The 24,168-nt window shown below is 28.4% G+C and overlaps 1 protein-coding gene across 3 annotated transcripts in view; it reads right to left on the reverse strand.

Annotated features, from left to right (window-relative positions):
• LOC136983509 (small G protein signaling modulator 1-like) overlaps window positions 1–24,168 on the reverse strand; it is an 82,341-nt gene that overhangs the window by 37,372 nt on the left and 20,801 nt on the right. Inside the window, exons 8-10 of one of the 3 annotated variants that reach the window (XM_067280265.1) lie at window positions 22,622–22,765; window positions 22,024–22,160; window positions 12,079–12,120 (exon numbers count right to left, since the gene is read on the reverse strand). In XM_067280265.1, coding sequence (XP_067136366.1) covers window positions 12,079–12,120; window positions 22,024–22,160; window positions 22,622–22,765 — 323 coding nt within the window. Of the gene's footprint in view, window positions 1–12,078; window positions 12,133–22,023; window positions 22,161–22,621; window positions 22,766–24,168 lie in introns of all 3 variants that reach the window. The other 2 variants (XM_067280264.1, XM_067280266.1) reach the window with 2 other exon arrangements.

Consider the following 24,168-nt stretch of genomic DNA (forward strand, 5'->3'; position numbering starts at 1 on the left):
TTATGTTCTGTATATAATTTTGGCTGCTTTATTAAAATTTTTTTGATTTTTTTATTATGTATAATTCATGTAATTTTAATTTATATTACTTTAAAATTCACAATTATAAGGAATTATCCTTTAAATAATATATATAATAGATTATGATGTTGGAAAAGAAATGCATGATTCACATTTGATACTTTATGAAGTATACAAACAAACAACAACATTACAACCCAATACATTATAAACTACAAGCCAACAAATGCCTTATGTTATCAGGCTAGATATTGGCTATAATACTAATAAATTATGAAATAATTTGGTACTGGAGGGAGATGTTAGGCACCATCTCTTAATAAATTTAATAATCATAATTTTTAATTAGCTTGTTTCATAACTTATTAGTATTACAGCCAATATCTAGCCTGATAACTTATGGCATTTGTTGGCTTGTAGTTTATGAAGGATACATTAACAAATGCTACTAATGTAATAACAGACTTCATTAAATTATTATTCCCTGTATTCCAGACAAGTTTACATTTCTCTGAAATATTTTCACTTTTAAAATGGGCACTATTCCTTAAATAGGGTCATTCCTTGAGTTTGTCAATCCTGTAATGTGTCTTTTCTGCATGAGCAAAATTTCAACATCAAACATTGTTTAGTTTATGAGATATTGTTTTGTTCACAGAACAATGTCCTTTCAAGGGCTTCTACAGAGAGTGATAGTGTGGATTAATATGAAATGTGTTCAGCTGGAAATAAATATAGGAAGGCTGAGATGTTTCTCAGGACTAGAAAATGATTTTTCTGACATGAAATAAAACTGCAAAAACATTTAAACTATTGGAGGTCATAGTATTCCAGACAATCTTATAGAGACAAATGTTCAAGGTAATCATGTAGATCATGTCATTATATTATGCATAGCTTGACAAACATATAAACATTATGATTCCCTCTTGCAGCAATCACGAAAGACTTGTGACATCACTTTTGATGATGGAAAATTGATATAAGAGCAGAAAATTGCCACTTATGCATGTGATTATGGAGGAAGCAGGTAAAAATTGCACATTATGGCATACATAAGGCAGCGATTTTCCACAGTGGTTTTTTTGGAGGCCTATGATAAATGGAAAAATTTTTTTGACTGAAATTTTTACAGAGAGCATATGGCATGTGGACATTATGAAAGCATGGGTAACTAAGTCAATTTGGCAAAAAAATGCCCATAAAAACTAGCAGTTGCAGAAAATTACTGCTATTGCATGGTTTGTGGGTTACTAGCATCATTCCTAAAGATTTAATGACAATAAAAACAAATTATCTCAAGAATCAATCAATCACAGACAAATGTTTCACTGCAAGAACTTCATTTAGTCATGCTATTTACAATAAACAATAGTCAGTAGTCAAAAGAGAATAAACTGAAAAATTTTATGATTCTCAATATTTTTAATATTGAATTAAAGAATCTCTTTGATTATAAACATTTGTGAAATTTTTCAACCTTTACCATATAATAATCAACTTTACATTTATATTCAAAATTTAAATCTTATTTAGAATTTTAATTTAATAAAGAAAATTATTTAATATATATTAGATAGATAAAGGTCAGACATGGAATCTAATTATACATCTTGTGATTTTAAAACTACAATTAAAGCAATTTATTAAAAGATTGTAAAGATATCTTATTCATTTTACACAATAATACAGTAGTAGTAGTGGTTTGGGCCACTCTAATAACAAAATTGTCAAATAAAGTTTATCTTGTTTATAAAGTATTACAAATAATTTATTAATACCTTTCATAACACTTGAATTAAAAAATGTGATTGGCTGAGTGTTGATATAAAATAAATTTTAAGATATGTTAGAATTTATTTTAATGCTAGGATTGATCATGGAAGCGTACGGTTTTATTTTTACCCATGACAGCGACAGAAATTATTCTGTTTCTTCTTGTTTGTACAAGTCTCTGGATAGCTGTATTGCTGCGGTAAATAATTTTTCACTCGATATCCCTGATAATTTTCCTATTGTTCTGCGTTATTTTAAAGTTAACGGAGAAATATGGAAAAGAAATGGAAAATTTGGTTTTATAATTGTTGATGAACAGGAAAGAATTAACAAAGTTAGTAATAAATTATATTATTCATTCGAGGAATGTTCGGATGTTATGAAGGAAGTTTACGTTGAAAAGAATAAAAAGAATATATTAATATTTAGAGAGATAAATTGCAGATTGAAGCATTATAAATTTACTAAAGTCCATAAAATCAATTGATATGTATTTTAAGCATCAGAGTACTGTATAATCGCAGGACCATAGCAATGTGGAAAGACTACATTAGTAAGAAAAATTATCCGTGTAAAATTTATGATAAGCCATTAAAGAAAATTTTATGGTGTTATTCTGTATATTTGACATTTTTTCAGGATGAAAAAGGTATTACATTCATGTATGGCTTACCTGAATCAGTGCAAGGATGGGATTTAGTAATAATTGATGATTTAATGCACAAACTCAGTTTGAAAACTGCATTTCTGTTTACGACAGAGTCTCACCATTATAATGTAAGTGTGATTCTGCAAAATCTGTTTCCAAAAAATAGAATTATGAGAGATATTACTTTAAATACACATTATTTGATTTTGTTTAAAAATAATCGTGACAAAAGTCAAGTAAGTTGTTTGGGACGGCAAGCTTTCGCAGGAAAATGTAATTTTTGTATGGATGCATATAAAAAAGCAACAGAAAAGGATTTTGGTTATTTGTTACTGGATTTTCACCCTAAAACAGACAAGAAACTTTCGGTGCGGGATTTGTGTTTTCCGGATGAACAAGGTATTTATTGGATATACTTACCGATAAAATGAAGAATATATAGAAAAATTATCATGTGCTGGCGCTTTTAGCCAAAACTACTCCCTCTCAACGAAGTGCGATATTGAAAGAGGCTACGCCCGATCAAGTTAAAGTTTTGTGCAAAATATGCGATAATTTGCGGAGAGGAAATATACCAGCCAATGTCCATAAATTATGAAAATATAAAAAAATAATCAGGAAATTAAGTGAAAAACGTGTTCCTTTAAATACCAAGAAAAAACTTTTAATTAATCAATCTGGTGGATTTCTTCCTCTTCTACTAGCACTGTTATTGTCTATGGCAGGAGGACTAATTGGTAAAGTAATAGGAAAAAGAATCTAATGGCGAAGCAAATGGCTCTGGTCCCTCCCGAGTTATTAGCAGGATATCAAATAAAACCTGAAATAAGAATTGGTAATATTATCGAAGAATTACTTGAGAGTACTGATTTATCTGACGATAGTAAAGTTAAATTATTAAGTCAGTTGATTTCGAGATATCAGAGAACAGTCCATAAACCTAAAGAACCAGTCAAAGTATCTGTCGTACCTGATGAAAATCAAGAACCACCCAAAGAAAAACCCACTGATGACGATAGTGGGGAGGATGCATTTATTAAACAAATAACTATATCTGTGCCACAGCTACATCAAAAGTACATTCCTCATTTAATCAACAAACCGAGACAAAATCATTATGGATGGAATACGAAAGGTGAATTAACAGTTAGTGGCAACCCAGTTGTAGGAAGGCATATGATAAATTTAATATCTCATTTAATGAGAAATTGAAAAACGCCATTATCTCCGGTTGGTTTTAATGTTTTTTGGGAAGCCATTAACAAAATAAATATCCCTCGTGAGTGGGTCGGAAATAAAAGTTTGGCAACTCTACGTGAAATCGTCAAAAAACCAATATATCAACCAACACTTGTTGAAAGTCCTGAAGAAATTTTTCTGCAGTTTCTCCGAGAATATTTTACCAGCGAAAAAAGGCTATGAAAAAGAGAGAGTCCAGAATGGAGAAACTATTGAAGTCATTATATTATAACCCAAAATCTTTGGCAGCGTTTGGAGGAGTGAGTAAACTAGTTAAAGCTTCTAATTTACCGAGATCTACTGTCAAAAAATGGCTGTCTTCTCAACCTGTTTATTCGTTGCATAAACCTGTAAGAGTTAAATATTCGCAAAGAAAAACTAAAGTTTTTTATCCTAATGACCTATGGCAAGCCGATTTAATTGTGTTAAAGCAATTTTCTAGATATAATAATGGTATAAAATATTTATTAACAGTAATTGATGTATTTAGTAAATATTGTTACGTTGTGCCAATAAAGGATGAAAAACCTAAGTTCGTTTTGGAAGCATTTCAAATTATTTTTAAACGAAATATTCCTAAAAATATACAAACTGATAAAGAAACCAAATTTTATAATAGATTAGTAAAAAATTTGTTTAAAAAAAAAATAAAATTAATCACTATTTGACTCATTCGGATACTAAGGCTTCTGTGGTTGAGAGATTAAATAAAACTGTACGAAATAAAATATACAGATTATTTACTTACCGTAATTCTTATCAATATATTGATAAATTAAATGATATTGTAAAGGAATATAATAATAGTTTTCATAGAAGTATTGGGATGGCTCCATCTGAATTTAGTATTTTGTATTATGGTACGATTTTTGATAGGCTATATGGTATAAAAAGGAAAAGTGAATTCAAATTTAACATTGGTGACTTAGTTCGAATTTCGAAAATACGTAAAACATTTAGTCATGGATATCTACGTGGGTGGATAAAGGAAATATTTGTTATTCACGATCGATTTCTATTGCATCCTCCGACTTATGTATTAAAAGATACGAATAATGAGATTCTAGAAGGAAGGTTTTATACCAAAGAATTACAAAAGGTAACAAAATGATGCAGTCAGACTTTCTCGTTACGTTGATAAGTAATGCAAGTATGGACTTATTTCCTAAGAACATGAAGTCGCATTTTACTGTGAAAATGAGTCCGCCTATTAATTTACATGGGAATTGGGCTGTTGGACTTGCCAAAGTTATTATTCCTAGAAACTGGTTTAACATATCTAATCATAACAATGATTGTACTATTACTAAGCATAAAATTAAAAGAGAAAAAATAGAAGATAAAACATATACAATTCCACTAACTACAACTCGCAAAAATGAAGGAGAAATACTATTCAATTGGATAAATAATAATATACTTTCATTAACCAGGTCTAACTCTGTAGAATTCATTTTAGGTAAGAATTATAATGACATAAAAGTAAATGTGAAAGAGGGATTCGAGTTGCATGTTACGAAAGACAGTGCTGACAAATTACTTCATTTATTAAATTTTCCACTAAAAGATATCATATTCAAACAAAGCACTTCAAATTTAATATTGCATACAGAGACTAAGAAATATCTATCAAATCTCGAATTTTACAAGGATCAATTTATAATTTTAATAGAAAAAAATAAAAAAGTGGTTGAAGAAATCGATGTAGAGGAAAAAATCTTTATTCCTATCGGATTATATTCATCTCCTGAAAAATTTCTAGAAATTTTTATATATATAAAACTAGCATTATTACCGAATAATAAAATTATTTTAAAAGTTTCATCAAATATCTCTGTAGAATTTGGAAATGAATTAAAAGATTTTCTTGGGTTTACAATTGCAAAATTTCTACCCGGTGAATATATAAGTCATTATCCGATTGAAATGTCGGCAGGAATTTCGGAAATTTTTATTTATTCGAATATTATTTCTTCCCATTACGTGGGAGATATAACAGCACCGTTATTAAGAGTTATACCTGTTATGGGCGAGAAAGAAGATCAGATAGTCAAAGTTTATTCAAAACCTTTGTATTTTCCTATTAGGAAAAATTTTATTAAAACAATTGAAATTGAACTGAGATCTGCAAGCGAAAAAGAGATTTTTTGGCAGAAAAACAATATTAATTTTATCTTTTAAACAGTTATAAATACCTCTTAATTTTATTTCTTATGTTAGTTTGTCTTTAAGAAGTGCAAAATGAAGCTCACTCCGAAAGCTTGTATAAATTATTACTGCAATCAAGCGGGAGGTTTTTGGACTCCCAATTTATATACGAGGAAACAAATGCCAGGAGCAGGGCCGGCCTTCTCGATAAAGGGGCCCGGGTGCAAGAAACTATTTGGGCCCAAATGTTTTTCTAAAATAAAAAAATTTACAAACACGAACATATATTAATGTATGTTTATTTAAAGCGTGATTTTGTTCTTGCTAATACATTAATTACTTCAGAAAAATTACAATTTTTTGCAATTTCTTTTTCGATGCTTAATATAGCAAGTGCATTTAAGCGTTCTGCACACATGCTGGATCGAAGATAATTCTTTATTAATTTTAATTTGCTGAAAGAGCGCTCAGCACTTGCTATAGTAACTGGCAACGTAAAGAAAAGTTTTAATACAGTTAATACATTTAGAAATAACTCATTATAATTATTATTTAGTATGTATTGCAATATATCTTGTGCGTTATTTACATCCCTTTCATTCAAAATCAAATCCCGTAGCAAACCAATTTCCTGGATTAGGTTTTCATCTACATCTTTGTTATAAAAATTTACAAAGTTTTTGGAACATTTTTCTAATTCATGTTTTTCTAAGGTTTTCATATCAGTGATTAATTTGAAATCAGAAATAATATTTGGTATACTTTTAAATCTATCTTCTATTTGTACAATAACCGTATCAATTAGAGTGTTAAAAAAATAACATCTAAATTCCTCTACCGGGTTTTCTATAACTTCATCTTCTGCTATTTCGGAATATAACCTTTTTCTTTTTCGTATTCGTTTTTCAGGAAAATGTTCTGAAATATTTAAATTATGTGCTAGCACTTTTGCTTCGTCTAAAAATGTGTTAAATTTTGTTCTTAAATTTTGGATTTCAGTTTTAATTTTATTGACTAAATTAAAAGCCGACTCAAGAATAATTGTTTTTGCTTGAAATAGTATATTGATTGCGTTGATTTTAGACAACATTGCAAACCATACTACTAAACATAAAATAAATGGCATTTCTTGTATTGAATCCAATAGACTTTTAGCTTCGGATACCGCTGTATTATCGTTACTTACATAAATAAATTCTTCTAGGGCATTACAAGTTTGTTCAAACTGTGTATACACTGCTTTAACCGAATCTATTTTGGCTTCCCAACGAGTGTCACATAATGGTTTAAGAGTAATGTTTAAATGTTTTTGTAGAATTTCCCATCCCTTTGTAGATGCAGAAAATAAGCAATATAAACGTTGCAATATCCCAAAAAAATTTTTACAATATATACTGCTAGAAGCGGCATCACAAATTAATAAATTAAAAGAGTGTGATAGGCAAGGCACATATATTGCATGAGGGTTTAGAGCAATTATTCTAGATTGTACACCTTTATATTTCCCTTTCATGTTGCTACCGTTGTCGTATCCCTGCCCTCTGCAATTCATAATATCTAAATCAAGCTCACTTAATGTTTTCAATAGAGTTTTTGCTAGTCCTTCTCCAGTCACATCAGTTGCTTCAATAAACCTTATAAATGACTCATTTATAATTAACCCTTTCCCTGCCGTCTGCCACGCCCCCTTATTTTGTAAAACGGCCAAGGTCAAAATAGATAAATCAGGCAATATTATTTTAAAAATTCACCAAAAATTAAATTATTATTTGATTTATATGAAAAAAATCACATATATTTATCAATATAGTTAGTTTTAAATACGACATTTTTCAATAAAGTTTGTTTGAAAAATTTATGAGAAAAAAAAAATAATATATGATAATTGACATTCAAACTTGAAAATTTGTTACTTTTTGTCAAAATTAACATTGTCTGGTTACTTTATTCTTATTGTCACTGAGCCAGAATGACGTAGAATATTGTTCTGTACAGTTTGATATTACATTTATGCACGTACGTTTATTCGTTGTGAAATTATCGCACATTATATCAAACATTTGTTTGAAATCTGAACTTTATTCTGCTTTCATCTAACATAATTAACTAATATACTTTATTCATTTCATATCAAACAAGACTATATATTTTTGTAATAAACATACGATTACCAATAGCAATAGATGTAACATTTGCTAATATTTTAGATTTAAAAAAAAATTAAAAATTAAAAAAAATATATAAAATATCAGAACTGAAGGTCATAACTTAAATATTTACGATATATTAACATATTATAGCTGAATAAACTTATTATAGCATAAATCAACTTATTATAGCAATATTATTGCATGAATATGCTAAAAATAAAATAAAAAATTATCAGAAAATGAAAAATTAAGAAAAAATAACCGATAATTAAAATTTTTTAAGTCGACAAAACACCACCTGGACAAAAATATGTAGAATGAACGATAAACAAGACGATGCCGTCAAGTGCTGACATCTGTTGTCGATAAATTTTATAAAAATCGATTGTTAACAGGGTAACGATCAATCGGTACCCTGGCCGTTATGCTAAACGAATAGGGTAACGATAGATCGGTACCCTGGCCGGGAAAGGGTTAATCACCATAAATTTACAAATATATCTTACAAAAATTATAAAGATGGTTATACTTTGTATTGTTTTGATCTTACCCCCGATCGTTCTGCATTAGAATCACATAAGAGCATAAATCAATTAAGAAACATCTCAATCGAATTTAAGTTCATGACAGCATTAGTAGAAACTGTAAACGTTATTTGTTTACTTGAATACAATAATACTCTGAAAATTGATCATTCAAGAACAGTATTTGTAGATTACTAATGAATACTATCACGTTATGGAGATTGGCATCCAGTGATCCGAAAATAAAAAGGACTTTCGGAGGAGTTTTTGCATCCGATGATTTATCTGTTTGCATTGCTAAGTATAAATCATTTATAATTAATTTAGATGAAAAAAATTAGCCTGATAGTCATTGGGTATCTGTATTCTTCAATGGAAAAACCTGTTTTTACTACGATAGTTATGGAATTAAACCAACAAAACCAAAAATTATTAAATTTATAAAACAAAATTCTAAAAATAGTTGCTGGAATAATAATGTTCATCAGAGTTTATATTCGATGAATTGTGGATTTTTTTGTTTGTATTTTCTATATAAGATGAATAGAAATCAATGTTTAAAAGAATTGAGTATAACTGATAAATTTTATAATGATGAATTTGTAAAAAAATTTGTTAAACACCATTTGTATTTAGTACGCTCTACTACCGTAATGTATAATCAATGCTGTAATTCGATGAAAAATAATAAAAGCATTTAAAATGTAAAAATTTGTTTTTTATTTTTTCAAAATAAATTACAATGTTATCACCATAAATCTATGAAAAAAACTTAAATTAAAAATAAATATATTATTATTTACCAATTTTTTATATAAGAATAAAATATATTTACCATGTTTGTACATATAAGCCTTATACGAGAATACATCACACAAGCAACAGTGTGGCATAAAACAGGTATGTTTTTTGCAAATGTTTCCTAATATTGCACCATTTGATGGCCAACATTTGTGTGGGTATTTGATGTGATGGACTGGACATGGACTTTCTCTATTCCAGTAACAATTTCAGTGTTATATTATTTTAAATCACACTCACTTTGCGATATAACTTACTTTATTTGACAATTTTGTTATTAGAGTGGCCCAAACCACTACTACTTACAGTAAAATTACTTGATAATCATTTCATGATAATTTTCTAATTTAATACATAAAAAATTCACATAGTAGTCGTATTAAAATTCATAAAAAAAATAGGTAAACTTCATATTAATCCATAAACTGATCTTTTAAAGCTCATTGGCTGCAATAGTGACAATTAAAAATCATGAATTTTGAGCCAATATACACTTTTCCTATGTAAAGTTATACTCTATCTGACATGACTGTTAGTTCAATAATAACTGACAAGTGTGAATAAGTATCATTCTTTGCTTTTTCATAATTGATACTTATGTAGGCATTAATAATGGAATTGTTTTTTTTGAGCTTAACTAAAGGATGCTCTTCTGTGTTCATCAATACTGGCATTTTTTGACTTGTCAGTACTGCCAATAAGATTTGTTTTCTTTTTCAGATCTATATTGAATAACCTTACACTTCAATCCAATTAACTGTAATTCTTACTATTAACATTTCTTTTCGTATTTCTGATTTTTTTTTTTTGCTATTTGCCAAAATATAAGCTTTTTCGATAAACTTTTTTGAAACAGTGTCAATTCCTACCAGTAAGTCTTTTACAATAAAAAGAAAAAAGATCCAAAAATAGTGGTACTGTACATCTCAAAAGATATGTCAAAACTGTAGTAGTTGAGGGTGCTAAAAACAACTTTTCTGTAATTATTTTGAACTTGCTTTTTATGGAAGGTGATAATGAACAGTTGATATTAACCTTTTGATTTTATTTGCATTCTATCTACAATTTTCCTTTTAAAAATCCTTTAAACTCTTTTTTCCTCAATTTAACATTTTTCAATTCATGCCATTATTACAGCAAATGAGCAATATAGTAATCATACATGCAAGTTTTCTTTCTAATGTCTATACAAATTATTTTGTCATTCTTTTCTCTCCTTGATATATACAAACATAACTACATTTGATAAAAAATTGCCAAAACAATTAAATTTAGTTACAAAATTTCCTCATATGTGTGCAAAAAGACAAAAGTTAAGACACTTGTGTATTGTCTAATTTTAAGAATTTTTCTTAACTTTTGTAACAAACATAACCGTGAGCCTTCTTGTTAAGGAAGATAAATTCTTACATTACACGTTTTTGTGAGTTTATTTTTTCATTGAAATTATATTTTTGTCTTATAATTTATTTTTAAATTTAAATATTCAAAAGAAATAACAATTCAAAATTAAGTTGCACCTTCCACACACAGATTATTAATTTTTATTTTGTCAAAAAATTAATGAAATGTTCTGAAATCCCACTTAAGTCTACAATAACTTGTATGTATTTTGAGCATTTAAACAATTTAGAATTTTTTTTGTTATAAATTTTTCCAACAATCAGACTATAAAATCTTCTAATAGCTTATTATTTGAAATACAAGTAGTCTAATTCATTTGTAATATTTGAAAAGATTTAAGATGAAGACATAGAAGCAGCAAGTCAAACAAGCATTTCTTATTGATTCAATCTTTAAATTTTCTTGACAAATTTTTAATTAGAACATTTTCTTTTTGCAAAATATAACTGTTCTAAATATTTTCTTGTTAAAATATGTAAATAATAACGAGAAAGTAATATATTTAAGTTTCTAATCAAGTGACATTTTCCCTTGTTTTATGTTTTATTTAAGTTTTTAATAGTAGTTTAGTAGTTTTCAATTCATGTTACATATTTTTATACATTGTTAAGTAAAAAAAAAAAGCTCGAGAGATTTAAAAATCAAAAATGTATTTAAATGAAACACTTTTCAAAACCTTTATTGTTATGCAATTCCTGACTTGTAAGTAATCTGCTTGCAACCTTAATTGAGCGAACTTGATGAATACCTCACACATGGTTAAGAAAAATACACCTCCTTCTATCGATCATCATTTACTTGACTATAGGATATTGGATTATTTTCTCTTGTGGTATGTTCTGGGTGAAGAGTGTTGATGCTATCTTCGACATTCCTCACCCCAAACATACCACAAGAGAAAATAATCCGATGAAGATCATCATCACCATAAAATAATTAAATTTTTAACTGGTTTGTTTTTGAGTGGAAGAGGAGAGGGTTATAGGTGACAAGTGGAAAAAAGGGAAGTATTTTCTCTCAGCCATGTACAAAGGTTTGGAGGGTTGATTGCTTTTGATTGAAAAGCAAACTGTGATTGAAAACTGACAACAAGATGATACAGTTTCAAAAAATATTTCATGAAAATGACTTTTAGATTCCTAAAGCTCTCAAATGTTTGTTTTTTTAACTTATGCTTTATTTCAAAAGGACTCATTTGTATCACTTCAGACTTCATGATTGATAAGTAGTGTATAAAAAGTTTATTAGATAATTTCTTATTATAAAAAGAAATTATATAATATATTTAAGAGAAGTTTCAAATAAACAAAGTAAGAGTAAACCAAACAAAAAATGTTATGAAAAAATAATAAAGTACCCAACTTACAACTCATCAGGCTTGGAATTCTGGCGAAAAAATGAAATGGATCTGTGAAGAAACCTATTCAATTATGAAATGAAAAGGAAGGAAAAGTCAGGAAAATAAAAAATAAAATAAAAAAACAAAATTCAGAAATAAAATGAAAATTTTATGTAATAAAGTTAAAAAAAATACATATAAATTTTAGAATATTTAAAACTAATGTTTACTTAGTCTTAAATTCAATTATTTAATGTAACAGTAGATCTTATGTTTTACAGAAATAAATACTATTACTGAAAACTGATGCACAAATTCAAAATCTAAAGCTAGGAAATTTTTTTAATGTACAATATTCATAATTAAATTTACACATGAATAATACTCATTAATAGTATTTAAGTCTTTTGTGAAATATTTTACATTATTATTTATGATATATTTATAGTTACAGTTTGAGGAAAAAGCTAATGCTATGCTGCCAGAATGTTATGTAATTAATAGTTTACAAAAATTCATGTAAAATATGAATGTAAAAAGCAAAATTGCAAATATTTTTATTAAAAAAACTGGACTTCTCAGACTTTGCAAAATTATAAAACAATTTTATTGTTTTGTCATCTTGTTTTTAATGTATTTTATGTGAATACTAGCAAGTAGGCCCGGCGTTGCTCGGCAAAAGTAACGATAGCGAAGATTAAGATTATTACATTATAGTCACAAAAAAAAAAAAAGAGTAATTTCATCAACGAACTAAGTTTTTCTAAAGAAAGGTCGAATTTGAAAATCGAATGTTCTAATATTGTTCGATTTTCACGACGTGTTCTGATTATATTCTTCGATTTTCATTGAATGTTCTAAAGAAGAAAGGTCGAGAAAAACCGAACTAATCTGTTTAAATTTGAAAATCGAATATGTTCCAGCATATTACTCTTTTTCTTTTTTCTTTTCTTTTCGTTTTTTTTCCAGCGCCCGTAAATTTTGCACGTCACTTTCTCTTGTTCTCCATTGTTACTTAACACTTCCATTGTTACTTAACACTTTGGTACTTATATCTGGTACCCTAACTGTGCACCAAATTTCAACTTTCAACTTCTAACCGTTTTAGTGAATATTAAGATTTTTACGTTATAGTCAACCTTACCCGTTTTCACAGAATGCAAGAATTGAGTCCTCCCTGTTTCCAGACTAATTACAGAATTTTTAGATAGGTCTAAAAATATGTTCGATTTCCCGCAAAAACGAAAAAAAAAAACTGCATCTGCGTCTTGCACGTCGCTTTCTCTTAACACTTCCATTGTTACGTAAAACATCCATCGTTGATTGAAGTGTTAAGACTTAATCCTGTCCCTTCCCCCGTGGGGAGGAATTTCAAAAAATCCCTTCTTAGTGTGTGTTCTCGTGACGTACCCTAACTGTGTACCAAATTTCAACTTTCAACTCCTAACCGTTTGGGCTCTGCGCTGATTATTATTATTATCATTATTATCAACTCGTCTCGATTATATATATAGACTAGAGGTAGGCCCGGCGTTGCTCGGGCAAAAGTAACGATAGCGAAGATTAAGATTATTACGATTAAGATTTTTTGTGACTATAAAGTCACAAAAAAAGTAATTTCATCAACAAACTAAATATTTCTAAAGAAAGGTTGAATTTGAAAATCGAATGTTCTAATATTGTTCGATTTTCACGACGTGTTCTGATTATATCCTTCGATTTTCATCGAATGTTCTAAAGAAGAAAAGTCGAGAAAAACCAAACTAATCTGTTTAAATTTGAAAATCAAATATGTTCTAACATATTACTCTTTTTCTTTTTTATTCAGCGCCCGTAAATCTTGCACGTCGCTTTCTTTTGTTCTCCATTGTTACTTAACACTTCCATTATTACCTAACATTTCCATTGTTGATGGAAGTGTTAAGCCTTAATCCTGTCCCTCTCCCGTGGGGAGGAATTTCGAAAAATCCCTTCTTAGTGTGAGTCCTCGTGACGTACCCTAACTGCGTACCAAATTTCAACTTTCAACTCCTCACCGTTTGGACACGTCTCGATAATGTATATAGCAGCTTTAATCCTGTCCCTCCCCTTGTGGAGAGGAATTTCGAAAAATCCCTTCTTAGTGTGCATTCTCGTGACATACCCTAACTGTGTACCAAATTTCAACTTTCAACTCCCAACCGTTTGGGCTCTGCACTAATTATTATTATTATTATGTTGGGTTAAGTTAGATATACTCGGTTAACACCGGTGGCTAAGTACTATGCCAGACCAAAGTCAAGGCATAGTAACCAAAACAGAAATTAAAGAAGTGTATCAGTGTGTGTGTCTGTATTCAGGAATTTTCTCACAATATGACATGTCAACAACCCTTTGTTCGGTAACAGTGAGGTGAGGATATTGTTGTGTGAATTTATGGTGTAGTTGTTGTCTGTATGCTGTCATGTTTGTTTCGAGTTTTGTGATAATGTAATAATTACGGATGATAAACTCGTTCATTTCTACTGTCCATTTCATCCGTTGGCGTGGTTTTCCAGCCTTTGTGGTCTGTGGATGCATTGCCACAGAAACACCAAGGCTGGGTTGATTCCTCACATCTGTTGAGGGCATTGCAGTAGCCATGCTTGGGCCGGTGCTGCTTTCCCCACCGGTAACCGAGGGAGACTGTGACCTATTTTTCGAACGTGAGCCTCTGCCTAACCCACGAACGCGGACCTTGTTAACCCGGGCGACGTCCGAGCCGGTATCACATTTAGATCTGGTTACTACCATGATATATATCTCCACAGAATGTGGGTGTGTGGTCACTCTTAGCTTCATTTCTCCCCATAGACCTTACTGGCATGGGTGTCCCTACCAGGAGCTTGTGCTCCAGCCTGCATTGCCCTATGGATCAGTAAAATTACTGGGCTCTCCCACCACGACCAGGTGGTGACCACAAAAGAGTTGTTGTTGTTGTTGTTGTTGTTATTATTATTATCATCATCATCAACTCGTCTCGATTATATATATAGATTGTAAACTATCTATTTCTGATATTTTTCCAGGTTTTGATTCAATTTATTCTTTCTCTGTTTATATTAATACTTGATAGTTTACATAATTTCACAACAGATATCTGAATTTTGTCATCAATTTAAATGATGTTTTTTGACACTCATAAATGAGCTAAGAAAATTTTCTTTTAAATCTTATACCAACTGTTCTTGTTATTAAAGATACAAAATTGATAAATTAAGTTATTGATTCGATATAAATAAAAAGTTTTATAATTTATGTGATTTGAGAAAAGTGTCACATCAAATATTACCTCATGGGTTTCTGGCTCCACATTATTGTTATCTATATTAAATGCTTATTTCAGGTAGCCAATCATTTAAATTTACCATAAAGGATCAATTTCATACTGTGTTAGGACAGCTTCAGCTTCCTAACACAGTATATATATATACAGGATGAAAATGTTCCTTTATTGTAAATTTAAATGGTTAGCTACCTGAAATAAGCATTTAATATAGATAACAGTGTCACATCAGTTCACACTACAATTTACAAGTTTTTTAAGTCATTAAATTATTGATAACTGATACCAATTGTCATCACAAATTTATATTTTTACACAATGTCTAATCTCATAGCAAGTGAAATATACAGTAGAATCTTAACATATTGCAGAACAGATCCCCCCCAGGTTCTGCCAAATCAATGTAATTTTACTTCCTTTTAGCAGATCCATAACTTGGAATAATGGGTTTTTTCTAATTTATTATAAACTTTGCATTATTCAACATTTAGTTAATATTTTGGTGTTTCTGGGTTGCAGAGTTTGATGAAGCACTTGTTATATCTGAAATATGTACAATTGAAGAATTGTACAAAGAGTGTCAAGAGGCTGATACAATTGAGAAGAAGCCACCTATACGATTAGTAATTACAGGACTGTTGTATCATGCTAATTTATCCACTGATAAGTTACAAGATTACCATATTCATTTTTTATAGGTAAACAATATAGAATACATTGAGATAATGTATTAAAATACATAATATATAACTAGCAATGAATCATGTTCTAATTTACTACTTTTTAATAAAAAGTTGAATGTAACAAAAAGTAAAAGGTAACTATATTTTTAAAATAAATGTGCAAGATGATGACTTACTAAAAATACTTAAATACACAGATGTAGCACAACTTGTGTAAATATTGCTCACACAAAATTGTCATTCAAGATGAATGAATCACTTTTGTCATTTTTATTATTTGCAAGTGTATCTTATTATGCTGCTTCGAACAATGAATAAAACCACATTATATATTAAACATAAGAATGATATTGTTTGAAGTAAATAATAAGTACTTTTTTTCTTTATTTTTCTCCTTACATGCACACATACTGTATTCTCATTAGTCTTGAATGAATTTTGTTTGCTTTCCTGCTAAATGTTGTGGCTAATGACCAAGAAATTGCAAATTATTTTCTAAAAGCATTATGAATTTGTAAAATTAATACATATTACACATTTTAACATAAATATATGTAAAATATTACAAATGAAAGATTAAATACAAACAGCATTGTAAGACAACTCAAAAGAAATCTATTCACAATTATCAGATCATTTTTACAATAAATATATATATCAAATACAGTATAAATAGTTATGTACTTGTTTATAATCTTTTTTCACTTATTTTTCTTATATATAATCCCATTAATTTGCATTACCCCATAATATAATTATTCAAATTAGTGAAAGTGCACTATATGCATTATTACATAAATTCACTTCTATGAAATTTTAATTTTCTAAATATCATTTTTTACTTTAATTATGTATTAACCCTTTGATGAGTACTCCTGTAAATATATGTGATATATTTGCTGGGCTCTACAGGGTAAGCACACACACATCTATTCTTCATGTTTCTCTCATTATAGTATGCTTGTATATTTACAGACAAACATGAAACTTAACAAAGCTAGTAATATCTATTGACAGATCTAGAAAATGTTTTGCATGTAGTTTTTGTAAGTTTCATAGATTTATCATAGAATTTTAAAAACAAACATGGTATTTATCAGTGTTCACATTCACTGCTTCCTTTTAAATTGTTAGAGTTATTCAACACAAATCAAATTGTTAGAAGAAAATATTACCAGTTTATTAAAATAATATGAATTAAAAGACTCTAATTTTTTCATAAATGTTACATTTTTTTAAAAATAATTCACTCTGGGAGGAGAGGGAGCCATTGGTAGACCCACTCATCAAAGGGTTAAATCTATATTTGTATAGGTTACATACATATACATATTTATTTAACTGTATTTAATACTATCAAATTTAGAAATTATATAGTACTATTATTATTATACAATTTCCAAATTATATAAAAATTTAAAAGTTCTAATGAGATTTAATTATGTTATTAAATGTGTACACTAAATACAAAAGTATCTTAAAAAATAGGTTTTTTTAAAATAATATCTACTATATAAAGCTCAAAAAATGGGCAGTCTCTTTGTTTCTTTCTATCACGGTATGCCAAAAATGGTCACTAGTGGCTCTCCTAGCTATTATTTAAATTAATTTAAATTAACAATTATTTTATATTTTTACAGTATAATACTCAGTGTATTATTATTCTTATTTGTAATTTAGTATGCTCCAATGCCTGCATTGGGCCTTTTGACTTGCCATTATATATAAAATAAAAACTTGTCCTTCTTAGCTTGAATTTATGGATAACAAACAATTTATCATGACATCATCACAATGCTAGGCTGAAAATTTTAAACATATTTTTAACTTAATTAATTTAAAATATATGCTCTCCACCTCAAATTAGTAGTTTCTTGCCCCTGTACATCATACTTTTCCTGTTAGCAATAGAGTCATGCTGCTTATATATTAATTCTATTCTGGAAAAAAGTTTTGAATTGAAGTAATGTTTGCATCAGAAGTTCATATATAGTTCATCGAGATCTCCTGCCCCTAAGCTTTCCATATCCGGGTCTCTACATTCATCTATCTAATCTATCTATCTCTGTTCTAGAGATTAAAGAAAGACGGATGGACAAACAGATGGATGACAGACGGAATTTATATAGGTCAACTATTTTTTCAAATTGCAGCCCACATAGATAATAAACTGACCTTTTTTGCATGTTTCCAGCGATTTCACTATTTGTATACAACTGTACATATATAGCAAAATTATTAGAAACATGCAAGAAGGTCAGTTTATTATCTATTTATATAGAAAAGTTCTCATAAACAAGGCACAATCAACCCATTACTTGTTAAACTTGTAAGATGTGCAGTGCAAGTAGTAATTATTACTACAGTTGCATTAATTATAATATTATGCATCTATCACAATGCCAACATAATGTTTTAATTATTAACACACCAAAATAGATATACTGTGTCATTAAAATGCTGCCTTAAAATTTTATGTTTACATTCCAAATGTTATACAAAGTTTCACATTCAAAATTCAAATATTCAGTTTTTTTTCTTTGACCTCATCTAAAAGCTATTTCAAATTCTATAAAATGAATTTCATTATAATATATTTAAAGATGCCAGATCTGAACTGTGGTAAGAAAAATAATCTATATCAAAACTAATTTTTATCCCTTACAGGCTACATTAATAACATGACATACAAAGAAGAGTAATTATGAATTTTTTATTGCATGAACTAATAAACTAAATAACACTTATCACTTGTAACTTCACAAATTACTGGAGTAATTAATTAAATACAAACAAAACCTTTTATCCAAAACATCATCATTCTGACATTTGACTTTGGAATTCAGTTTCATTAAAAACCTAAGGCTTTGGTGAAAGCTGAAAATGTTTGGAATTTTTATTGAAGTTCTGGTTACTGGATAAAAGGTTTTGTTTGTATTTAACACCTAATCACTTTCAGATTAAACATTTAATCTTTTTAAGCAATTGTTCTCATTTTGTGCAAATTATCAATTCATGCAACGACTAAAGTAATTCATAATTGTTCTCTGTAGGCTGAAGAATCAAAGAAATCTGTAAAAACAATCAACTTTTTCCAATATTTAGTTGATTTATGGATCATTATTCAGTATATTTCATCAAACTATTATTTTATTATTAAGGTATGCCGATAGATAATTTTTAATATATGCAAACTGAATCAGTGTTAAGCACTTTTATGTACAGTACATTTCAGATATAACACAATTGATCATAAGTTCATATAATACACATCAATTTTTTATAGATAAAACTTTTCTACTAATGTTTTCTACACGATGTTTTAGTAGAAAAATTTTAAGTTTCATTCTTTCATATCATACTGAATTTGGAAAATATTATATTTAAACATAATGTTCACACTTTGTTAAACTAATTAATCACTTCAGTTAGAGAGAACACTATCTACCAATATAAAATTATCAATTTTAATATATTTTGAATATTATTTCACAAAGTATCATACACAAATATATTTTCTGTTTAGCATTAAAATTTAATTATAATAAGTTTTTCCTAAAGAAATTTTTTAATACTTCCATTTTTAACCTGACAGATATTTTGGGCTGATTACAAAAATGAGAACAGACTAGCCTTGGACCAAAGACTAAAATCATGGTCTTTGCTAATATATGAGACTTAAATGGCTTTTCATAAACAAGTAACAGCACCAAAAATTTAAAAATGTCCTTAAAACATGAAAATTATACTGGATGTTCTGAAAATAATGCATCATAGGAAGACCTGACAAGGTAAGAATGCAACCTAGCAAGCATGTTATGCAATGTTCTGTTGGTTGTCCTGTTATTATGTAAAATTATGAAAAAATTTAACATAAAATATAGGAATAGCAACCTTTGTATCACATACATACAATAATAATTGAGCAATAACTATCAAATTGTTTTGAATTGAGAACAGTTTAATTGGAAATAAAATTACATATTAATTTCATGCTTCTTTGCTGAAATGAAGGAAAGAAATTGCCAAGAAAAATGAATGTATCGACAAGGATATTTTACCTATTTCACGACATATTCGAAATGGATCCTTGCACTACATGACAGTATGTGAGATTCCTCAAAATCTTCCTCAGCTGAACAGCTGTTATCTGTGCAAAGCATTAATTATGTGTTGTCAACTAATGTGTGATAAAACCTGTTCTATATGTATCCCCAATAAAAAAAAATATCTAATAGCATAAATCTAATACCACCTTCAGATTTATCTCAAAAAGTTGTAAAAAAGTGCAGCCTAAGGTTGGGAACTTTTGCAACATCCTCCATACAACGAGGATCTATTGCCTAGTCATTATCTGTTTGAAATCTCTTCCTGCAAATATATTTTTTCAAGTTTTTTTTTCTTGATCGGAACATATTTCAAAGAGATTAAAAATAAAAGCTATCATTGACTCAATTCCCAGAAAACAGATTTGGAAAACTGATATTTCCAACCTCCTGAAGTGCAAGGATAACTCCATGTCTACAATTCTCAGAAAAGTAGGTCTATATTTACATTTTGAATAAAATACATTATCTAAGAAATTTAAATATGCATTACTCCTGGAAAAGCTAAGTAAATTACAAGTAAAGGAAGATTCCTAGATTACAGTATGCGACTTTGAATCATTATAGACATTACTTTTTAAAATATTCTCATAGTTACTGATTGGCTCTTAGAAGTGACCCTCATTTATTAAAATCCCAAAATTCATATTACATATCATGTAAAATATACACAAATCCAGATTTTGAAAATTATAACTACAATAGAGCATCGATTATCCGACTTAATTGGGGACTGGGGTTGGTTGGATAACTGAAAAGTATGAAAAAATACATTATTAGTATAGTGTATTAGGCCTGGTTTAAATACTAGCCTCCCTTTCATGAACAGCCAGTGCTGTCAGCTAAAACATGCAAAAATATAACAAAAATAATATTAAAGTAGCCAAGACATAACCAAATATTGTAGCGCCACATCACTAGCGGACATTTGAATTTGCCGACTAGAACGCAGTCGGTTAATCAGGGGTCGGATAATCGGTGCTCTACTGGTATTCTGAAATTTGATATTGGAATAAATTTTGAATGGATTTGTTCAATTCCTTATTATTATTCTTTTTTGAACTTTTATCACATTTTTTCTTTGTTCTTATTGATTTAATCTGTTACAAATATCCAAAATATCCATTTTTAAGGTAAAATGAATAAAAAATTGAGAAACAAAATTATATCTTAGCCACATTCAACTACTTGTTTCATGGTTTAGATTTGCCTCTAGAACAATGTAACCCATGATGCACAGGACAATTTCAAGGTACAGTACCTATATTAAATATTTAGAAAGTATTATGTTTCCATAAATTATAAAAAGAAATATTTGATAAATTTCAAAACTTTGCTTATGTAATGTGAAAGCAAGATGCTAAAGCTATCATGAAAAGTCTTAAAAGCCACTAATTATGAACATCAGATAGAAAACTCATCATCAAATAAACAACAGAAGATTTCCCATTAAATGAAATATTTGTGTTTGTTATGATCACATTATTTTCTTTTCACTTTTATAGAGCTTATTGTTATTTGATTAAAAAGATAAAATAAAATGTTTTAAACATTTTTATTATTAGCTTTTTAATCACTCAAATATTTACTGGTCTAATATCAATGGTCTAATCTATGGCTTTTACCAGGTTTCAATCCATAGGTTAGATCATCTTTAGTCAAAAACTTATTTTTGAAATAGAATTTTAAGAAATCCAGGGTTTAAAAATATCATGGTTGTGGCTTAAGCCTCATTTCTGTAAATCAGCTTTTATATTGTATATTTATATCTTTATTTTCAACAAATTAATTTTATAACTAATATTATTGATTTACTTAATATCAAAACAAGTTATTTCTAAATTGAAATTACTATAAAACAAATTCATATTATTTTTACCTTTTATCCTGAGTTGCTTCATCTTCATTAGTTGTATAACAGCCATTCATCAATTGATTTGGAGTCCACTTAATTATTAAACCTTCTGGTGTTTGATGTAATGATAAATATCCTGGCATAGTTTCTATGTTTTCTCTCTATTTTACAAAATTAGAATGTTTAAATCTATAACTTCAAATTCTACTTAATAATTGTATTATTATACTTCTACTAAACTGTATTATAAAAATTATAAATGTAAATTGTTAATAAATTCTTTCTTTTTGTTATTGTTTTAATCTTCAAGTGGATTATATTTCATATATTGTCTTCAGTGAGGTTATAAATACAATTTCATATTTAATGCTTTAATTATTTTGTTTTTTTTTCTTTTTATGTGGATCAATGTTCCATAACAATGCATGTCAACACAACAAAATCAAAAAAAGTATCTGGCCATTTTTAATTTTAATTTTATTATTGTGAAAACTAAAATAATTTAAGTAAGAAAAAAGTAAATGAACTTTAAAGCATTTCTCAATAATTAAATAACTATTTTTAAAAAAAGGATTTTAACTGAACAAGGCTTGATTACTCTATTTTTAAATTTCAAACTTACTGGTTGGACTAAGACGTTATTCTTTCCATATAATAAGGTAGACTTAGAATTCTGATGTAATGACTCAACATAATCTCTAGCAACAACTGGAATCATACGGTGCCCTTCTTCACTACTTCCAGAAATTCTAACATCTTTACGATACTAAAAATAATTTTTTAATTATAAACAATTTTGCAAAGAAAGATAAAATAAATAAAAATTTGTTGTCAATTATTTACAGAAAAATTTATTCTAAATAATTATATTAAAATATTTTAATCTTTTGTAAATAAGTTACGTATAAGTTTACCTAAATATTAAACATGTTTTCCTTGATATTCTCTCAAAATTACTTATATTACCTTTATTATTTAAAAGATTTAGTAAAATAATAAAATACAATTTAAATTGATAAAACTTTATTTTTTACTTAAGTAAGTAAGTAATGTTTATTGTAATAGGATTGAACCTGTTACATGGGGTGTTTCAATTATTAACCAATCACAATCATATAACAACATATTAGTTCCATATAATATATCTTAGTTATTTAGTTTAACATTGACATATATTCATTATTAAAAGGTTTAACTTTTAAATAAGATGCTATATAACTTAATTACAAAAATTTTAACAAATTGGATATCTTATAATTAGTTACAATTCTGCTGTATGAGAAGAAATTTGTATTTGCTATTTACGTTGATAATCATATACAACACACGGAAGTAATATCCATTTCGGGACTCTAATGCTTCTTAACAAGAACAAAACATAAATTGGGAAAGATCCCTACGTCCATAACAATATCATATCAACTTTGTTTAAGGTTAACTGTCATATTTTTTTAATACTTTTAAAATGATGTAATTATAGTACCTCCTTTAAATTGTCCTAGTTCCTATAAGATTTTTAATTCCCTCATGCGATAATATGCCGATACTATTGTTCCGAACTCTGCTAGAACTCACTGTCACATGAACCTTCCTCTCATCTCCATAACTTGGTATAGGTGAAGCCTAGGTAACTACAATATTTACTTTTTCGGAATTCCCTCTTAGTATTAGTTGTATCGGAAAAAGATATAGCTCGTCTATCTTTATTCCTTGGCCAGTAGCAATAGGTCACCAGACAGATGCACAATCCACTAATACACCGCGCCTTGCCAATGTATGTTTTCGTAGTAAAAATCCTTAGTTTCTACGCATTCCAGATAACCATGTCACTATTAAACCAATGATGAAGTAGAATTTCATATTAGCTTAGGCAACACTATGAAACTTTCCTTACAGACTTGGAAATTCCAGAACCTATTAGACGTTTATTATTATCATTACAGTTTGTATTTATAGAAGGAAAATTTACTGTTAAATTTACATTGACTAATTGAATATCTGTATTTCCGATTTTCTCTTATCCAGTACGAATTTTCCTGGGTTTATTGTTGTAACATTATAAATATTCGAATCACTATTCGGATTTCTCAATGGAGGAACTTAATCAATTTCTTCCTAAAAATTATTTAATTGTATTACTTTATCTAAATTAATGTCGTATGTGAATAT

This window comes from Centruroides vittatus, unplaced genomic scaffold, assembly GCF_030686945.1.
Source record: "Centruroides vittatus isolate TY-2023 unplaced genomic scaffold, ASM3068694v2 contig_882, whole genome shotgun sequence".
Classification (NCBI taxonomy): Eukaryota; Metazoa; Arthropoda; class Arachnida; order Scorpiones; family Buthidae; genus Centruroides; species Centruroides vittatus.